This window comes from Hydra vulgaris, chromosome 10 (assembly GCF_038396675.1).
Source record: "Hydra vulgaris chromosome 10, alternate assembly HydraT2T_AEP".
NCBI classification, from domain to species: domain Eukaryota; kingdom Metazoa; phylum Cnidaria; class Hydrozoa; order Anthoathecata; family Hydridae; genus Hydra; species Hydra vulgaris.
This window is the reverse complement of record NC_088929.1, coordinates 50,032,501-50,054,069: the sequence shown is the minus strand read 5'-3', so window position 1 is coordinate 50,054,069 and position 21,569 is coordinate 50,032,501. Positions and strand designations below refer to the sequence as shown.

Below are 21,569 nucleotides of genomic sequence, written 5' to 3'. Positions count from 1 at the left end.
ATATATTATGTATGTATATAAATATAAACATTTAGAATAAAATTACAAAAATAAAGCAAGTAACTAATAAGTACAAAAAAAACAAACCTTAATGACAAAAGTTCTCCAATTTTTTTCATTATTTCATCACGAGAAATATCTATCTTTTTATTGTTTTTCAATTGCTAAAGATGAAAATCTGAATTTTTGTTTCAATTCATAAAATAATAAATATTTGAATATTATTTTTATCTTATTTAACAAAATAATAACAAATTAAAAAATAATAATAATAAAATGTAATATACAGAATATTACATCAATTTTGATCTTAAAATTTAATTTTTTTAAATTTTATTATTTGTGATCTTTAAAAATTACCATTTTTTTTTAATTGGCAAACAAATTTACATTTTACCTATGTTTAATTTTAATATATATTTCTTTTTATAATAATATTATTAATACCCTAATAAAAAAACATTAATCACATAATTTTATTATACATATATATCAGGGCTTGTGATGAAGCGAGCGCGCTCCGCTCGTAAAACGCGCCCGTAAACGGTATTTTCAAACGTTCTAGGCGCGATAAACAACGCTTGTTCAGCTTATAACGAGCGTATAAAATAACGCTTGTCCAATAGGGATTATTTTTTTATTTTCATAAAATATTTAAAAAAGATTTTTTATTAAAGATATTCTATTATCAAAGCACTAATATAAAATATAAAAAGCACTACGTCATTCTTTTTGCACTAACGTAATGAATGAGCAGTTTGAAGTCGTTAATAGTCACTAATTTCAATTATGGAATGTGCACGTGGAAACACAATGTGAATACAAAAATGCGCAAATAAAATAAGAATAGAAAATTAGAAAACCACTATAAGAAAATTGAAACTGCAGAGTATTTTTAATCTTGTGAAAATATCAAGTAAGATTTATTTGATTTATTGTTTGTAATATTCCACACATCGTTTATAATAAAAATAAATATTAATAATAGAGCAATTTTTAAAATTAGTTTTTGTTTATAGTATAGGTTTTTTTATTAACTATTATTTATTTTAACTCAAATTTAAAACAATTCTGTTGTTTAGAATGTTCGCAATCGCATTTGTAAAGGAAACAAAGTAATGACGTCAACATTTATTAAATGGAAAGTTATTATTCTAATTTATTATTATTTCGAATTATTCTTGTGTTATTTTTTTAAGATAAAAAAACGTAATTTAAAAAAGAAATTTCAGAAAAAAATTAAATAATTAATTTGAATAAAAAATATCAAGAAATATAAAAACCATTAACCGTTAATTAAGTTTACAGCGTAACATTTTAAAATACATATATCAAAACAACGAATCAAAACTAAGTCACTAAATTATACTTTAATACAAAATCAATAAGAAGTTGCGTTTTTGTTTGATATTATTTTTTTATAACATAAATAGTTAAAAATAAAATTGCGATCTGACAATATACAAGAAGTTTGGAAGTATAAAAATCTACTTCGTTGAAGTAGTTTCATGAGTGTGATACTAATTCAAACATTTTTTGACGAAAGAATTATGTAACAAATAAAAAAAGATATAAAAAAATTAAAAGCTTTTTATGAGCATCGCCTTCAGCAATTTTCATGATCGCGCTCATATATATATATATATATATATATATATATATATATATATATATATATATATATATATATATATATATATATATTAAAATGATGTGATTAATGTTAATATCATATTTAATCTTTGATACAATTTATAGGTAAAATACATATGGTTAAATTTTTTTTCAATTATAAAATTTCAATTTAACCATAATGCAAAATAAATTAATAATTTAATTTAGATATTAGGCATAAATAATAATAATAATTTTAATAATATTAATAATAATAAAATGTAAATACATATAAATAATAATAAAGCATAAGTATGAATACATAGACTGACAATAGGAACAGCCAAACTGAATCTAATATACACCTAACAACTGAGGTTTTTGGTTAAAGGTTATAACTATATTCTAAGAAACAGTAAATTATTAATTACCAATAAAATCATTGTTTATTAGAATGTTTGCATTTTATTGCCTTTTATTTTCTTGTGAACTTATAATTATGATTTAGTGTTAGAAGTAATTGATGCTTATAATTATGATTTAGTGTTAGAAGTAATTGATGTCTTAGATAAAGTTTTTGTGTGAAAAACTATTTTAAATTTTATTTTATGAACAAAACTATCAACTCAGTTTTTGCTGACTCAAGTAAAAACAAACATTTAAAGTAAAACAAACAACAACAAAAATTTTTTATGTACAATTCTTATCTACAAAGATTTAGAAATCTTTCTTACTTATGAAGATCTACAGATTTATGAAGATTAACACAATAAGATGAACACAAAGACAAATTTCTTTGATATTCATGAGCATCATATTCATTTTTTTTGATGTTGTTCTGAGCCATGTTAAAACAAAAATAGCTATTGTTGCAGAGGAAAAAAAAGTTATTCTCTATATAGGCAGTCTATGTATTTACTAAACTCCCTGCTGATAACTATTTTAGGATGATTCAATCAGTGTGTGTGTTTGTTTGTGTGTGTGCGTGTGTGCGTGTGTGTGTATATATTTATACATTGCAATAAAATTAAGATAAAAGTTGACATCAGTTAGTTTGCACTCTTAAAATCATAATTAATAGAATCTTAAAAACAAATAAAAAGAAATTGAAGAAATAAAACAAAAGTATTACAGACAAAAATAATTTTGGTATACTATGTGTACATCACACCATAAAACAACATAAATTATCAAAATAACACAGACTATCACACACAACTACAGAACTTAAAATTTAAAAGTTAAAATAAATGTAAAGTTAAAAACTAAATGCCACATATGTAAAACTTTACCTCAGGTATGTAGCGCAATGATCCTGAAAACCTATCCAATGCTATCTCCCAGGCATCTAATTTGACTGAAATATATTTTTAGAAAAATAAATGAATTGTTAAAAAAAAATGTTTACTATATTTTTTTAATTTGATATTTGATTGATCTAATGTATTTTATATTTTAATATAATGAAACTATAAAATAATTTATTCATTTTACTTAGTGTTAATTTTAGTGAAGAATCACACTGAACACAATTTTTTTATTTTGGTTTTTAAGAGAGATACATTCAGTAAAACAAAAGTAAAAATAAGAAAGCAAAGAAGAAAAAAAAGAAAATAATTGTATGAATTTATCTTTAAACTCATAAAATATAACAAAAATATAAAAAATTTTAAAAATAATATAAAAATATAAACTTATATAATATGTAAACCATATACTAAAAAACTGGTAAAAAAGGCGGTGAGATCTGTTGCAAGGACACGCCCCTGACAAGTGGCGTTAGTGCAGGTCTCGGGCTCTCCGAAACGTCATTGGTGATTGCAGTGCATTCCTGAGGAGGGGGATCACCATTATCCACTACTTAATTCTGATTGGTTACCATGGCACCAACATTTTTTTACCTCTTACACCCACGTATTATAGCGCTTTGTGAGCTTTATGTTATGAATTTATTACATTAACGACATTTATATACTTTTATCTCACACAGGTGATTATCAGTTTTCAGTTTGTTATCTAGAGTTTAGACCATATATAGTAGCACATTTACTAGCCTATTTTTTCTTTTTATATTGCTCGTACTTATATTTTTTATCATTTTACTTTATATTTTCTTATCTACTTATTTTATTGTTTTTGTATGGTGCGATAATTTTAGCCATGGTTGCCTTTAATGAACCAGCGGATCGATATTGACTTGTTTACTCATAGACCATTGTTTTATCATTTGTTTAGTATGACTAGAGCGTGAGTTATTGTTCACCTAATCCCTGAGTCCTAAAATTTTCTTCCTCCTACAAAATAGTCTTTACATTCATTTATGATTCTCACCCAATGACATCATCTACAATCTACTTCTATTTTCACATCTCCCAGATCTACGTGACTGGACGGCTCCGTTGGTCACTTTTTGCGACCATTGTGTCGCATAAACAAACAAATTTATTCTTTGTGGCTGGTGAGCCCCGACTTCTTCCAATGTACACTACAACGACAAAACGGACATTAGGCTATCCCGCTGGATATGGTTACGGCGCTCAATAACCTAATGGCTACGCTAACACTCACGCACACGTTCATTCGGAAGCTCCACAATGCACGTCGGATCAGCGCTCGCTGACTATGTGCTCGGATCTAAAATCTCACTCCATAGCACATCATTCCACACCAGCACGGGGCAGTAGCTCTTTTGACTAAGAGCGATGGCTTGTGGCCTACGGTGACTAATGTGTGCATTCGATCAATTGAAATCCATTCTGTAGGTCTTACGTCTGGCTCTAATGTGCTAGCCCATAAGCACAAGGAGTGAGTGTGTTTAGCTTTCTATTCACCCGATATAAAAGTGAACGAAAACATAACGAGACCATACGAGACGACCAAACGGTACATACTAATGCACTACACCATCACACCTGTAGACATCAACAGTCTCTAAAATCAGTATATCAAATATTTGTTCTTTGTTGCATATGTTCAACACTCAGAGTGACTAGAGCGTTAGTTGTTCCTCCCCATACCCCCTTATCTTCAATTCTTCGTTTTTCTACTTCACCAAAGTCTTGCCACACATTTTATATTTTCTTATGATTTTTATTTTTTATTCAATGACACCACCTACAATCTGTTTTTATTTTCACATCTCCCAGGTCTACGTAACTGGACGGCTCCGTTGGTCACTTTTTGCGACCATTGTGTCGCATAAACAAACAAAGAAGAAATAAAAGAAAATAATTGTATGAATTTATCTTTGAACTCATAGAATATAACAAAAATATAATAAATTTTAAAAATAATATAAAAAATATAAACTTATATATTTATCTAAATTATGTAAACCATATACTAAAAAACTAAATGCTAAAAAATAACAAAATACCTGACAATGCAACTGCATTTGAAAATGCCATTTTCTCTAATGCTTGACTTTCCTCATTTAGTTTGTTACAAAGGTAGATATCACCATCTGTTAATGAGGAAGCTCCACTAGAATCATAAAACCAATCATAAATAAGAGTTACATAAAATACAATTACATAAAATAATAGTCACTAGAAATAAAATGTATATACAAAAAAAAAAAAAAAAAAAAAAATTCTTTAGTTGAAACTATGTTTTATTTAAATTTCTTAGTTGAAACTATGTTTTATCAAAACTTTTATTTTATCCTCTTAATCTATTTACATTTGCTTCTCAAAATTTTTATTTTATCCCCTTAAGGCAAGTATATATAGTTGACAAAATGTACTTTATTGCAAATAAATTCAAGTAAGTTTTTATTTATTATAAGCTAGTCAACTCATAAAAAAAAATAAAAAATAAAAATAAACAGTAATAAACAATTAAAACTCACTAGAGGTAAAACAGATCTTTGAATAAAAATGTATGTATTTTAGATTAAATAAAAAAATTTATTAAAAACAAAATCAAATAATAACATAATTAGACATAAACCCAGAAGTAAAAGTTAAGATTTTATAATAATATAATCTAGGTAATAATCACATATAAATTTATTAAATGTTACCACATGTTTGTAAATAGAATTTTACTAAAAAATATTTTTGTACTTTTTACTTCCACTAGAATATTTTTGTAAGCAACAGGTAAATGAGACAAAAGTAATGATATTTACAGCCCTTGGAATTAGGGTTGGTATTTGGCAATGCCGACCTCAAAGAATTTAAGGTCGGCAAAAAATTGCTGCCCTTGTTTCTATATTTTATGGTAAGACCTTTGTATCAAACTTTTTTTTGCGGACCTGATGCCAAACTCTAAAAGCTTGTGATTAGTAAATTATTGCCAACCTCATTTTTCCTAATTCTGAGGGTTGTATTTAATTAAAGGAACTTGTAAAAAAGACAAAAGTAATGATAATTAATCAAAGCAACAGGACAAAAGTAATAACTAATTAAAGCAACTAGTAAACAAGATAAAAGTAATGATAATTAACTAAAGCAACTAGAAAGTGAGACCAAATGTAATGATATTTAATTAAAGCAACTAATAAACAAAACAAAAGTAATGATAATTAAAACAACAAGTAAACCGGACAAAAGTAATGATAATTAAATAAACAAGTAAACAGGACAAAAATAATGACAATTAAATAAACAAGTAAACTGGACAAAAGTAATGATAATTAAATAAACAAGTAAACAGGACAAAAATAATGATAATTAAATAAACAAGTAAACAGGACAAAAATAATGATAATTAAATAAACAAGTAAACCGGACAAAAGTAATGATAATTAAATAAACAAGTAAACCGGACAAAAGTAATGATAATTAAATAAACAAGTAAACAGGACAAAATAATGATAATTAAATAAACAAGTAAACAGGACAAAAATAATGATAATTAAATAAACAAGTAAACCGGACAAAAGTAATGATAATTAAAGCGAACAGTAAGCAAAACAAAAGTAATAATCAATTAAAGATTAAGTAAGCAATTTAATAATGCAAAATTACCAATTTGTCAATCAAGTATGCAAGATTAAAAAAACAAGAATAAGATCTAACAATTCTTACCAAACTTGAAAAAATGTCTAACATTAAATTTTTTAGAAATCAATTAAAAATAAGTTCCTAATAAAAATTAAAAAAAAAATTATATATGAAACTTATTTTGATATTGATTAAAGATTTGGTAAGATATAAAAAGATAATGCATTACACATCATAAAAAATATTTTGGCACAACAAAATTTAACAAGAGAAGTATTGAAAAATCTTTTTCTAGTCATGACTTCGCAAAAATATATTTTAATAAAATTTGAAATTGAGAAAGGAGGAGAAGGGAAAAATAAACATTTTGATATTTTTTTTTGAGCATAGACTTTAAAAATGATTTATGACTTTTTCTATTATACTAATTTCTCACCAGTATAAATGGACATAGTTTAAAACTGTGTCCTCAATCATTAAAAAATTCTGGTTTCACTCCTGGCTTCACTGCCTAGTGCACAAACTAACAGCCAATCAACAATTATTAATGATCAGTTACTTTTAAGAAAAGTAAATTGATCTCTAACAATCAATCCTGGTTAATCATATTTGGTAAGTAAGAACTTAAAGCCAACCTTTAATAATAATAAACATAAATACATTTAAAAAACAGAAAGATAAAATGTTTAAATTAAAGCCAAAAATTAAAATGAACAATCAAAAATACAAAAAGTTGTGAAAAAAGTCAGAAAAATAACTTGACTGTTAATGGTCAATAAAGAAAACAAAATCAAATGAAAAAATTTTTATATCTTTCATACACATTATTGTAATAATTGATTTTTTTTCTATATTTTTGATTAAAGAAAATAAAAAAACTAAAGCTATAGGCATCAAATAGGTGTCTAAATAAAAATTATACTAAAAATAGTAACAAATAATTTTTTATATAAATTTGATTCTTCTGTAACTTATCAGTCAAACCCCACTAAAAAAAATATAATAAGGAATCTTCCTCGAGATTATATAAGGGAATATATAGATATTTCAGAAGAGATTTACTTTTTATCTAAATTAATTGAAAATAACAATAAACAATGATTTTTTAAAAATATTTTACTTGGTAGTGAAAAAGTTCAATTCCTCATTCACTTCATGAGTATCAACAAGACTAAATGGTGACTTCTCATACTGTGACAACAACTTTTTCAAAAACCACACCTAGCAGGAAAAAAAAAATTAGTCTATCAATATACGTACATGCAACCCTGTATATTCCATTTTCAGCATTTTTTTATATAGTGATGAAACATGCAGACCTAAGGTTACAGTAACTGTGTTTGTAGATAAAAAAATTAATAATAATTAAAAATTCCACGCAAACAAAAATGCATATACTAGAGAAATTTGCCATTTTTTAATCATGACCATTTACTAAAAAATGTTTACTAAATTAGTGCTACTCATATAGAAATATATACATATACGTGGAAACATACATACATATACATTAGGGTGGGTCATATTTTTAATTTTTCTGATTTTTGCATTGTTACTAGTGGGAAAAGTTGCTACCCCATGTAATATGACTACCTGAAAAATATTAGCATTTTTGAATTTAGTTTAAAGGTGGCAACTTTTGCTTGTATTATATGGGTATGAGATCCGCTGTTATTCGCCTACATATCACTTGAAAATAAATAAAAACACCATGTAAAGAATAAAAGCTACATTTGTATACTAAAAAAGAATGTGAAAATGCAAAATCCTTATATAAAGTACTTTTTACTGTCGAATTTTGGATATTTAAGTTTCGAGTTTGAAGCGGAAACAAGCATTCTACGACGTTTTTTATAGGTTGTGACAATCTTGGATACTTTAGATACTTGTTTGACCAGATGTTCCACATTTTGAGAATATCATGAACTTAAAGAGTGCCTTTTGTAACATTGATTGAGAAATCTTTTGTAGAGAGAAAACACGCACAACATCAGTATTATCTTCTCTTCTACATAAAATAATTTTCTTTGCTGCATCGACCACTTTTTTCTTGTCTTCATCTTTGATGGGTGACAACAAACCATTTTCAAGATGAGCAAAATAACAGTTTCTTTGCAATACTTTCTGGGCAATGGCTATTGTATTAGGATGATTAAGACTACAAATACATTTTGTAATCATAAAAAAATTCTGTGCTCCTTCAACGAGTTTCCAGTTTTTCTTAGTTAAAAACAAACAGAAACAGTAAACTTTGATGATGTAATCAACATTTTTTATAAGACTTATCGTGGGTTTTACGGTCAACATGTATAACCGAAGCAGACGATTGGCAAATGTGAGCCACCTAGCATGATTAGGATATCTGAGAGGAGTATTTGTGAAATACTTCTTTGTTTCTACATCCAAAATTTGGAATCCACAGATAACAGCATTGCATGCTTTAAGTAAATATTTCTGCTCTTTACGAAGATTATGAATGATGTCATCAGACATTTCAATGATTACTCTGTTTACACTGGCAAAGTCAAATATTGGTAGAAAATGAATATTAAAAGATAGTTGTTTACCAAGAATGTCTTTGAATACAGTAGGACCAGATGTACTGCAATCAAGTGCAGTGAAAATTGCTCTGATAGGTAACTCATTCAAATGAAGCAAACAAATACACCATTGAAGAGGTTTGCCTGTAGGAGTTTCAAGTAAACAAATGATACTATTTTTCTAGCCCGTGTTTACATTAGTTCCATCACAAACAACACTCTGTTAAGTCACAAGAGAATTTCTGTCGTTTAAAACTGAAACAATTTATTTTTGCAACATCAACTGATTTACCACTTTGAGGACAAATGTGATCAAAGTAGATGCTGTTGGGATATGAACAGATAACGTAATGATCTTCTTTGATGAAAGTGGTCCTGCTAACTTTACCATTGTCTTGTTCCACTAACCTTAGGGTTTTGTCTATATGGCCATCAAAACCGATTCCAATGATTCCTGTGGGTAATTCTGCATGTTCTTTGAAATCTTTTTGTCGCCACAGGTTTCTTTGTCTTCTAAAGAAGACAAAGAAACCTGTAGAGTTTTTTGTACTGAAATAGATTGTCATTTTGGGATCATGTCCACTATGTGAGCTGTCTTCTGAATTAGTAGCTTCGTCATATTCCTCATTACCATCGCAACAACTTCTTTTTTTATTGCTCTCCCAGGAAAGAATTATTGTTAATGACGAAGCTTGGCATGTTTCTGCATTCTTTTTTCCAAACTAAATTTCCCGTTCTTTACGAATTTTCTTCTTTTGGAGTCGTTCTGTTTGTTCTTGGTCAATCTGGGCTATCTACATTTTATGATTACTCTTTTGATTGAGCCGAAATTTAAAAGGAACTTTGGTAGAACAATGGCAGTTAAACCGATCCCTGATACCACGATTAAAAGATTTGCAAGGACAAATGTCAAATACTTTATTGAATGAACCAAGTTGGCACTCAATCGTTTTGTATCAGTAACCAATTTTTCTAAAGTGCTGTTATATAATATCTTTGGCAACCTCACCCTCAACAATATGTTTATCAAATCATCAGCTACCATCTTATTTATAACTCTGATCGATGGTTTTTCAGAGTCTATAGATTGTGAGAAAGCATGTCTGATGTATAGATAATGTCTTAAGACTTTTGCTTTTTTCAGCAATTGATTTTCTGGAAATTTAATACTGTGTGTTCTGTGTCACTTCTGGTTATGATAAACTTTTTCTTCAAGTTTATTATGCAATCTTAAAAGAATAAGAATAAAAAATCATTTGTAATCCACATTTACAAAAAATAAATTTAAAAAAGCCATGTTCTCTTGTGAACGTAAATATAAAGTGCCAACAAATCAATACACAAACATTTAAACAATTCTACAATGAGTTAAACTTAAACATCAACAATCAAAACATATTTAAAGTATGCATATTTCAATATTAGTATTGCAATATGCATTCAGAACACTCAGAATATTGTGAGTGTTGCATTATCGCCAGGACCGTCCCGAAGAGGTTTCTCATGGAAGGGGGAGGGTGTCGTATGTATTTTTTGCTAACTAGTGGCACCAATAAATAAAAAGGTCCGCAATATTTGAAATTTGCCAACTATTGTTCAAAACTGGCCAACTCAAATGCTTATATGACAGCTTTAGGGAGATACCCCCTACGGCCCCATTCAGGACAGCCCTGATTATCGCGTTTATATATTAAAAAACAACTATCTGATAGTTATTGATTCTATCATTTTAATTACATAAAATCTTATATATATACAAATTAAAACTTCCACGACAATTCTTTAAATACAATAGTCATATAATTCTTTAACTACAATAGTCAATATAATAAGGGTTATTAAAATAACCCTTAAAAGTATTCATAAAAAAATGCGTGAATTTTAACTCGCTTCTTTACGTGACATCTAACGCGTATGATTATAATTCACCAATCTTAAACAATAGAATAGTGAGTGATAAAGTGAGTGAAAAATGAAATTAGAACTTGGGTGATGTCAAATTAGCTTATAGTTAATTAAATAAAATTTGAATTATTGGTGAACTCGAACTACGTAGAAAAGCGCTATTTAAAAAGTTTAAACAAAAGTTGCCCCCCTAAGATGTTGAAGAAAGCTCGAATATTCATCGCTTTCTTTTTATTTATATATTATAGCAACTTTTTGTAGTAGTGACAATAAATTAAAAAAATATGACCCACCCTAATATACATGGAAATATACATACATATACATGGAAATACATACATACATATGCATGCAACCCTTGCAATTAGGAAAAATGAGATCGACAATAAATTGACGTGCTCAAAAAGTTACAGGTAGGCAAATAAAATTTGAAACAAAAGGATTACCATAAAACATAGAAACGAGGTCGACAATATTTAGCCAACCTCAAACACATTTAGGTCAGCAGTTAAGTCCGTATTGCCGAATGCTGACCCTAATTGCGAGGGCTGCACATAGAAATACATACATATACATTGAAATATACATATATATATGGAGTTGCAAAAAAACATGCTTTTTTTCCATCGGCATTTTTATGGGTAAAAAAATGGTTTTTTTTGTTGTTTTTTTGGTATTTTTCTACTTTTTTAAGCGATTCTTTAGTTTTTATTGGCAAAAATTTTGGAATAGTTTTAATTCCAGTATATTTTTAGTATAAGATTGTTAAAAGCACAATTACATGTATAAGCATCAACTTAACTCATATTTTCATTAAAAAGTTAAATTAGCTATAAGTTAGTTATAAATCTAGGCATACTGTATGGGAATGTTTATTTGTCATGTTGTATTTCCTAACAACTGTGATACTCTCATTATATATAGAAACTATTATCATCTTATAAGAAAGTTACCATTTTAATTTTGATAATATATAAATATTAGTATATAATACCATGCCAATTTAATATGAGACTTTAAATGCTTAAAGAAATTAGCATTCTATCTAAGGCTAGAATTCTATTTCAACGCAAGAATTTTATAAAAAAAAATCCTATACTGAACTTACAAGGTTACAGAACTTACAACCCTATACTGAAATTACAAGGAAAATTTAAAAATTTTGAAGTATTATTTACTGAGTTTCCCAGAGCACCTTATTCTGATGATTTGTAATTTATTTATTAATCATTTATTTTTTATCTGCATTTTTTAGACATAATTTTATGACAAAAGGAACAATTAACTTTTTCCATTTTTCTAATTTGGTTCAGAAGTTTAAATAAATGGGCAACTAAGATTTTATTTCTGCCCTCTGTATGGAGAGCTTAATCAAATTCGATTACCAACAAGAAGAACAAGAAGAAATCATTCAACAAAATAAAAATATCCTTTCCCTCTCTATATATGTATGTATATATAGATATTATGGTGCCTTCATAATATTTATATATACATACATATATAGAGAGAGAAAGAAAACCCCTCTAGATAGGAAATCACAAATAAGTGTTTTTAATGTGATGTGGTCATCTTTTGTAATGATTCTTTTTTAGACTCTATTGCAGTAAAACTACAATTTTTATATCAAAAGTAAAAAACATAAATTTCTATAAGTTTTTTGGTATCTATCTTTTTTTTAAAATTTTTGAGCATAAACTAAATATCGGACAATTAAACTTAAATTAGACTTAAATTAATCACATAAGATAACTACAGTACATGATTTTTTATCTGGAGGAGGGTTAAAGGCACTCTAGCGTGTATGTATATATATATATATATATACATATATATATATATATATATATATATATATATATATATATATATATATATATATATATGTAAATTATATTAGTGTATTTTACAAATAGAGTGCTCAATTTTCTTAAAGAACAGAGCAATAATTAATTAATTAGTAAAAAACACTTATCTATAGATAAAAGTTAGATAAGTGTTTTTTACTAATTAATTATATATATATATATATATATATATATATATATATATATATATATATATATATATATATATATATATATATATATATATATATATATATATATATATATATATATATATATATATGGGTGATAAAAAAGCCTTCAAAATTGAACTCTCAACCCTTTATTGTGTTCCTTTTAACTAAAAAATAAACTGTGAAAAATTACGATATTTTGATATCTAGGGGTTGCTCAATGAACTTGATATTATCAGATTTTAGGGTCAACAGAAAATAAAAACGAATGTATTCTAATTATTTTTTGATGCAAAGTTTCAATTTTTTTATTAAAATTTAATATTTATTTTAATCAGATTTTGATACAAATTGTTCACTTGTTTTCATTTGTTAATTGTTCACTTTTTTTCATTAATGCCTTCACAATTGTGGACTTTCACATGTCTGGAATTCGACGTCGATGTTCTTCCACAATTTGTAAAACATATTGCAATTGAGTTACATCTTTTGTTAAGATTTTTATGTAATCTGAAACAAGTTTTACCCCTCTTTCTGCTGTGTCATTCACAACTTTCATAGTATTAACAATTTTGTATGCTTCTTGATATTCGGTTACTGTAGTCCATGTGTCTAGGCAATGATCCTTCATTATTGTCCAATTTATTCCAAGCACTTCAAATACATATTTTGATCTATTTGTAACAAAATCATCTGAGTTCATTTTTACAATTGTATCCATTAATCCTTTACCTTCAAGCCTTTTTACATGTTTATTTTTTTTAGCTGGCTTTACAAGTGCAATCAACATTTTTTCTTTAGTTTGGTTATCAACATCATTGCTAAAAAAAGAGAGACTCACAAGTTCTTCAGTTAAATACCATAAAAGTCCTGCAATGGCTTTTATGGCAGATTCAGCAACTTCTTTGTCAAATATTTTGACATTATCCAACTTCTTAATCAGTGTCAGGTCATTGTGAGGAGCAGATAAAGAGATAGGAGCCTGAAACCAGTGATCTATGTAAATCAAAATTGAAAAAATTGAAAATCGTAGAAGATTCTTCTCTTTATTCTTTGTTAAATGAAATTGATGTTGAAACAAGTATATTTAAATAGAGTAGAGTGCTTTTACAATCCATTGTGCTTGGTGCATAGCACCAGGAGTATGAAAGGTTATTTCGCCTTGACCTGGAGGAGTTTTTCCTAAAAAAATTATCGACAGTTGCAAAAAATCTTTGTAATCATCGCGAGGTTGTTTAGTTCCTAGCAGCACATTTACAGCAAATTCTATTGCTGATGGTACAAGCAAACCATACACTCTGAGATCTACATCAGTTAAGAGCCAAGATTCATAATTTACTTCACTGATCATAAAATCATAGAAACAACTTGACCTCTGGACCTGAAGATGCTCCAAAGCAAGTTTTGTAAACATGGGATAAAATCACTTCATGAACATGGTGTCAACAGGCTATGTATAATAAAGACTTTCCAATTAATTTTTCCAGCAAGGTACAAGCACCTGAATGTATACCTGTGTTGCTTGAAGTAGTATCAAAACAGAGTGCCACAATTTTGTCATATGAAATGCTCCAATCTTTTAAAGCTTGTTCTGTTGCATAACTCATTTGTTCACCGGTGCATCTATCCAGTTTTGGGACTGACAATAGTTTTTCTACATCATATCCTGTCACTAATATAGGCAGTCGATCCACTTCATCTCTACTGTTCAAATCAGGTAACAATTTTTCATCCCAATGAACAGTTAATAAAACTTGTGGCTTGAATTCTAAAAAGATTCTTTTACCAACTTCTTTGCGATTTTCAACATGTGCACATTGAAGAGATTCATATGATGTTGAAACATGTTCAATATTGGCACCTAACCCTTGACAAATTGTAGACAAAACTAAGGAACCAGAACAACTTGGAATTTTCAAACGATCAAGAGCTGAACAAAATGCTGGAGTTACAACTTTCTTTTTATTTGTTTCTTCCCTCTTTTTCAGTTTTTTTGCTATTGATGGAACAAAGTCATTTATTTCATTATCAGCACTCTGAGAGGAGTCCGATTCTGTTAAAACTAGGTCTGTGACTGTTGAACATGCTTTTTTTTCTTTTCTACACGTTTTTCTATTTAGCTCTTTTGTTTCTCTTTCTTTGTTTGCTTTTTTTCTGTCTAAAATACCCTGTTCTTGTTTGAACAATTCACAATCAACTAAACTCATCTAGCCTTTTCTTCCATCTCTTTGTAGTATAAGAAACGTCTTCATTTTCATGAGAAATATCGAATAGTTCTTGGATTTCTTGAGAAAAAATTTCTTCATTTTTTTGCTGACTTTCTATTTTGCGGCCTTTATTCTTTTTCAGCTTTCCATTTTTCTCAACAAGTTTTTCAACATGTGTTATAACATGGTAATGTTGCTTTGTCGGAACTCTAGCTATTTGTCAAAAGTCTAGAACCAGATCTGTCACAAGGCCTGCACTTTCTCTTACATTGTTGTTATTTTTAAAGAAAAAATAAGTTTGCAAAACTTGCCTTTTAGCAACTTTTGTCCTGTGATCACAGCTGTAACTTGACCAACACACCATACTTCATTTTGACTTCTAGTCTCCATTATAAATCGACTTCGAAAATATCTATCGAATTATATGTTTTTTAAATGTATTTTCATTCAAGACAATGAACTCATTTGGAATTACAGGATGATGCACTGATTTCGGCAGTAGTGCAATACTAATGTAATAACTTAAGTGGATGATGAAGTATTACAGTAGGTTTTGTAAAAAAGTGTATTATGCATAACAACTCATAAGATTAGGAAATAATAAAATGTTGATAAAATTCTCAACAAAAATTAGTAGAATAGATGTGATAAGTAATGAGAAATATGAAAAATTGTGTGTTCCAGCAACCCTACAAAATTAAAAAACTAGCTGAGCAACCCCTAAACATTACCATATTGCATCAAAAATTTCCCAATATCATTTTATCATTAAATGGAACCAAATAAAAGGTTGCACTTAATGATAAATATATATATATATCTATATATATATATATATATATATATATATATATATATATATATATATATATATATATATATATATATATATACATATATATATATATATATATATATATATTTATATATATATATATATTTATATATATATATTTATATATATATATATTTATATATATATATATATATATATATATATATATATATATATATATATATATATATATATATATATATATATATATAAAGCTTTTGATAAAGTTTGGCATGCTGGTCTTCTCCATAAGCTTGCTTTATATGGTGTATCTGTGAAAGTTTTTAAAATTAACTTAATTGGTTTAGTGTTATATATTGAAACAATAAACAATGTTTATTGTTTCAATATAACACTAAACCAATTAAGATAAAATTGAGGAAGATAAAATTATCAAAAAAGTTTTTATTCAGGACTGCTCCAACCGTGTTAACCTTTAAGCATACAAAAATAAAAAGAATTTCAGTAAATTTCAGTATTAATTGTCCTATTTAAATCTGAAGTTAAAATATGAATTAAGATACTGCCATTAAAGTTAAATTTAGTAGTTTAAATAATAAATTTTAAAATATTTCCCCCAAAAAAAAACAAAAAAAAAAAAAAACGGACCCCTGCATTATTTTCTCCAATAAAACAAGAAATATATATGTATGTATGTATAATGGAAATTTATATGTACCTAACTCAGTTTAATTTTAGTTTTATATTTATTTGTCTTTTATGCCATATTAATATTTATTCTATTCATATTTAACTAAGTTATTAAAACAAGTCTAAAGAAATCATTTAAGCGGTAATATAAAAGAAGTAATTAACGCTACAAAACCACTTATGAAGTTTGAATGACAAAAAATTACATAAAAAAGTTTGCATAACAACTACATTTGATATTCGCGCTATTTACAAAAGTTATAAATAAGAAAAAACAAAGAAAATTTTATTTTTATTAGTATAACTTTTCCATCAAAAATGCAGAGTAAAAGAAAAAAAAAGATGTTATAGTAAGATGTATATGTAAAAAAGAAATCATAAAATAAACATAAAAAATTTTTTTAATTTATCATCTTGCAAGCATAAGAATATTTAAGGAAATTTCTTATAACAAACAATAATAAAAATAATTACCAAATATTGAAAAAAAAAATTATTAACTAAATTTTATTTTATTATTAGTGGTACTTTTGATGTTTTAAATTTTGTTTGTTTCTTTTATTATAATGATTGATTTTATCGAAAAAATGAAAAAACATTAATACAAACTTTAAACGACATCTGATAATTATCAGATTAAGAATGTTTACAAAAACGCCTTTTACCTCTCATTAAATCACACAATAACAGACCTGTGTTCTGGCCTGCTTTAGCTTTAATTCATTATTGTAAACTCGATATGGAATAGTATAAAAAGAATAATGTGAAATTTGTGCCTAAAACAGAAAACCCTCCAAACTGCCCAGAATTGAGAGTTATTGAAAAGTACTGGGTTATTATTAAAAGAAAAATGAAAAAAACAAAAAAGCTTTGCAGAAACACTAAAGATATTAAAATATCATTTAAAAAAGCATCAAATAGTTTTGATTCTTATTCTGTGCTTATGGGTACCACTAAAGCAAAAGCTCGAAATTTTATTAGATTCCCACAGGAATAATTTTTTTTTTTTTAATATTTGATCTTCTTATATTATTGAATTAAAATTATTACTTAGTTGGAAATAAAAATTGAGGAGTACTTTTTTTTAGTTGTTTCTCTACTTTCACATTTCTTTTGTGTACATGCTTTATAAATTTTTTAATAAATGATACTTGGAAACTTAAATTTTTGCTTGTCACAAAAAAAAAAGTGCTGGTAAAGTAATTAACTTGAATTTTTTTCTTTGCAACAAAAAATATTTATTGTTTGTTAATAATTTTACAATTACATTAAAAAGCTGCAATTTTGAGAAATCGTGAAAAAAAAAGGTACATATTTTAATTCATTTATATTTATTTCAAGAAACTAATTTATGTTAAATGATAATAAAAAATGTAATATTAATTAAACTATTTAAAATTAAAACAAAAAAACAATAAAATGAAACAAAATAGACATTCCACTATATTCAATTCCACAAAACTAACATTTACAAAATAACACTTCTAGATTTGTTTTTCTTAGTAAATGAAACTTGTTTTGCGTAATTTATTTTATTTCAGTAGTTTAAAAAAAGTTAATGCCCTTAAATAAATAAAAAAATAAAGATAATTTTATGATGTCAAAATCACGAAGAGCTAATGTGCTAAGCTGTTTTTTTATTTAAAACAAAGCCTGATATATATGTATATATATACATATATATACATTTTTTCACTTTATCTAATCTTATTAAGGTTCTTAGCAAAAACTTACCTCACTTTTGGAAACATTCCAACAAACAAATGAACCAAGTCGCCTATAAAATGAAAAAAAAACTAGGCCATCTCAACAATCGAATTGAAATTAACAATTAAAGTTAAAATGAAAACATTTAGTTTAATTTTCATCCAACACAAAAAAGTTAAGAAATTATTTTCACATAGGCATGATATGGTTTAATTAACTCATGATTAACTAGTTATAAAAAGAAAACAAAAAACAAGTTTATAAACATCTTATCTTTGTGATAACTCTAACTAAATTTTAATAAATTTTTGAAATTTAGGATCAGATTTTATAAAACTACCAAAAAAACAGCAACAGCAAGTCAACATAAACTAAAGGAATAATTTGATATGGTCAAAACTGTTTCAGTTACATTACTGTCAAGTTACTCTCAGGTGCTTAAAACATGAGAGAGTAAGAATAAAAGGTTAGGTGGGAATTTGAGTCCAGATTTAAAAGATAATGGGAGGAAAGAAGAGGGGGGTGGGGGTGGTCATATTAAACAGGTGGGAATTTTTATTTCTATAAGTGAGTTTATATTAATAAATGAAATTTTTTTTCTTTTCGAGATTTTTAAGATTCTTTGTTCGTAACAAAATTTAACTAACGGTAACTAACAAGTAAATTTAACTAACGTTTAACAAGTAAATTTAACTAAAGTAAATTTAACTAACGGGGGTAAGGGGTTTTTTAATAAGATAGAAGGGAAAATTTTCAGAAAACTAATAAACACCCACATGTTTTAAGCACCTACGATTAACACCGTTTTTTTTTCCTTTGATTATATTTTCCTTTTTTATAAGTAATAAATTAAAGTAAATTTGACCATGTCATTTTTTTCTATTTAAAAAAAGACCACTCTCCAATTTTTTGCAACAACTCTAACTAAATTATTTTTGACAATAACAACAACAAAATTTGTACTTAAGCATTAAAATTTTGATAAAGAATTAAATTTCAGGTGTTATGTTTGTTTTAAAATATTTTAAGTTATTTTATTGGATTATTTGCCTCAAAATATGAAAGTGTAAATATATTCAGCTTTCCATTGCACATAAATAAAGGCCAAAACCATTATTTAAAATGGCCAATTTTTGTAGGTTCAAGGCAAAGTTAAAATAGTTATATCTTTGAAGCCAGTCACAATTAGATGATAAAATTCTGGGGATGTTCATAAAATCCTTGAGTAGTGTAAAAATCAGCAAAATCTGATTTTTACACTACTCAAGAATAAAGCAGGATGGCAAAAGTAATCCTTTCAAAATGTTTAAATAGCAATTAAAAATATTGAGTATAGAGTAAAGAATCGATGAGATAGCAGACACACAGTACTTTTAAAAATAATAAACCATTTATGGCAACCTAATCCTGAACAGGTAGTTTTTCTTTGTTTGAATAGTGTGAAAGTAGAATGGTAGAATACAATTTATTTTAATTTTAAAAGTAGAAAAGTAAAACACAATTCTAATTTTTATCATTCTCAAAGAAAAAAAGTAGAATACAATTCTAACTTTTATCATTCTCAAAGAAAAAAAGTAGAACACAATTCTAACTTTTATCATTCTCAAAGAAAAAAAGTAGAATACAATTCTAACTTTTATCATTCTCAAAGAAAAAAAGTAGAACACAATTCTAACTTTTATCATTCTCAAAGAAAAAAAGTAGAATACAATTCTAATTTTTATCATTCTCAAAGAAAAAAAGTAGAACACAATTCTAATTTTTATCATTCTCAAAGAAAAAAAGTAGAATACAATTCTAACTTTTATCATTCTCAAAGAAAAAAAGTAGAACACAATTCTAATTTTTATCATTCTCAAAGAAAAAAAGTAGAACACAATTCTAATTTTTATCATTCTCAAAGAAAAAAAGTTGAACTCAATTCTAACTTTTATCATTCTCAAAGAAAAAAAGTAGAACACAATTCTAATTTTTATCATTCTCAAAGAAAAAAAGTAGAATACAATTCTAATTTTTATCATTCTCAAAGAAAAAAAGTAGAATACAATTCTAACTTTTATCATTCTCAAAGAAAAAAAGTAGAACACAATTCTAATTTTTATCATTCTCAAAGAAAAAAAGTAGAACACAATTCTAATTTTTATCATTCTCAAAGAAAAAAAGTAGAATACAATTCTAATTTTTATCATTCTCAAAGAAAAAAAGTAGAATACAATTCTTACTTTTATCATTCTCAAAGAAAAAAAGTAGAACACAATTCTAATTTTTATCATTCTCAAAGAAAAAAAGTAGAACACAATTCTAATTTTTATCATTCTCAAAGAAAAAAAGTAGAATACAATTCTTACTTTTATCATTCTCAAAGAAAAAAAGTAGAACACAATTCTAATTTTTATCATTCTCAAAGAAAAAAAGTAGAACACAATTCTAATTTTTATCATTCTCAAAGAAAAAAAGTAGAACACAATTCTAATTTTTATCATTCTCAAAGAAAAAAAGTAGAATACAATTCTTACTTTTATCATTCTCAAAGAAAAAAAGTAGAACACAATTCTAATTTTTATCATTCTCAAAGAAAAAAAGTAGAACACAATTCTAATTTTTATCATTCTCAAAGAAAAAAAGTAGAATACAATTCTAATTTTTATCATTCTCAAAGAAAAAAAGTAGAACACAATTCTAATTTTTATCATTCTCAAAGAAAAAAAGTAGAATACAATTCTTACTTTTATCATTCTCAAAGAAAAAAAGTAGAACACAATTCTAATTTTTATCATTCTCAAAGAAAAAAAGTAGAACACAATTCTAATTTTTATCATTCTCAAAGAAAAAAAGTAGAATACAATTCTAACTTTTATCATTCTCAAAGAAAAAAAGTAGAACACAATTCTAATTTTTATCATTCTCAAAGAAAAAAAGTAGAATACAATTCTAATTTTTATCATTCTCAAAGAAAAAAAGTAGAACACAATTCTAATTTTTATCATTCTCAAAGAAAAAAAGTAGAACACAATTCTAATTTTTATCATTCTCAAAGAAAAAAAGTAGAATACAATTCTTACTTTTATCATTCTCAAAGAAAAAAAGTAGAACACAATTCTAATTTTTATCATTCTCAAAGAAAAAAAGTAGAACACAATT

The 21,569-nt window shown here is 26.3% G+C and overlaps 1 protein-coding gene across 3 annotated transcripts in view; it reads right to left on the bottom strand.

Annotated features, from left to right (window-relative positions):
• LOC105843932 (required for meiotic nuclear division protein 1 homolog) overlaps positions 1-21,569 on the bottom strand; it is a 48,211-nt gene that overhangs the window by 19,417 nt on the left and 7,225 nt on the right. For all 3 annotated transcript variants that reach the window (XM_065808241.1, XM_065808242.1, XM_065808243.1), the window contains 5 exons: positions 18,456-18,498; positions 7,684-7,784; positions 4,991-5,097; positions 2,907-2,971; positions 88-164 (listed from right to left, as the gene is read on the bottom strand). In XM_065808241.1, the coding sequence (XP_065664313.1) occupies positions 88-164; positions 2,907-2,971; positions 4,991-5,097; positions 7,684-7,784; positions 18,456-18,498 (393 nt within the window). The remainder of the gene's footprint in view (positions 1-87; positions 165-2,906; positions 2,972-4,990; positions 5,098-7,683; positions 7,785-18,455; positions 18,499-21,569) is intronic.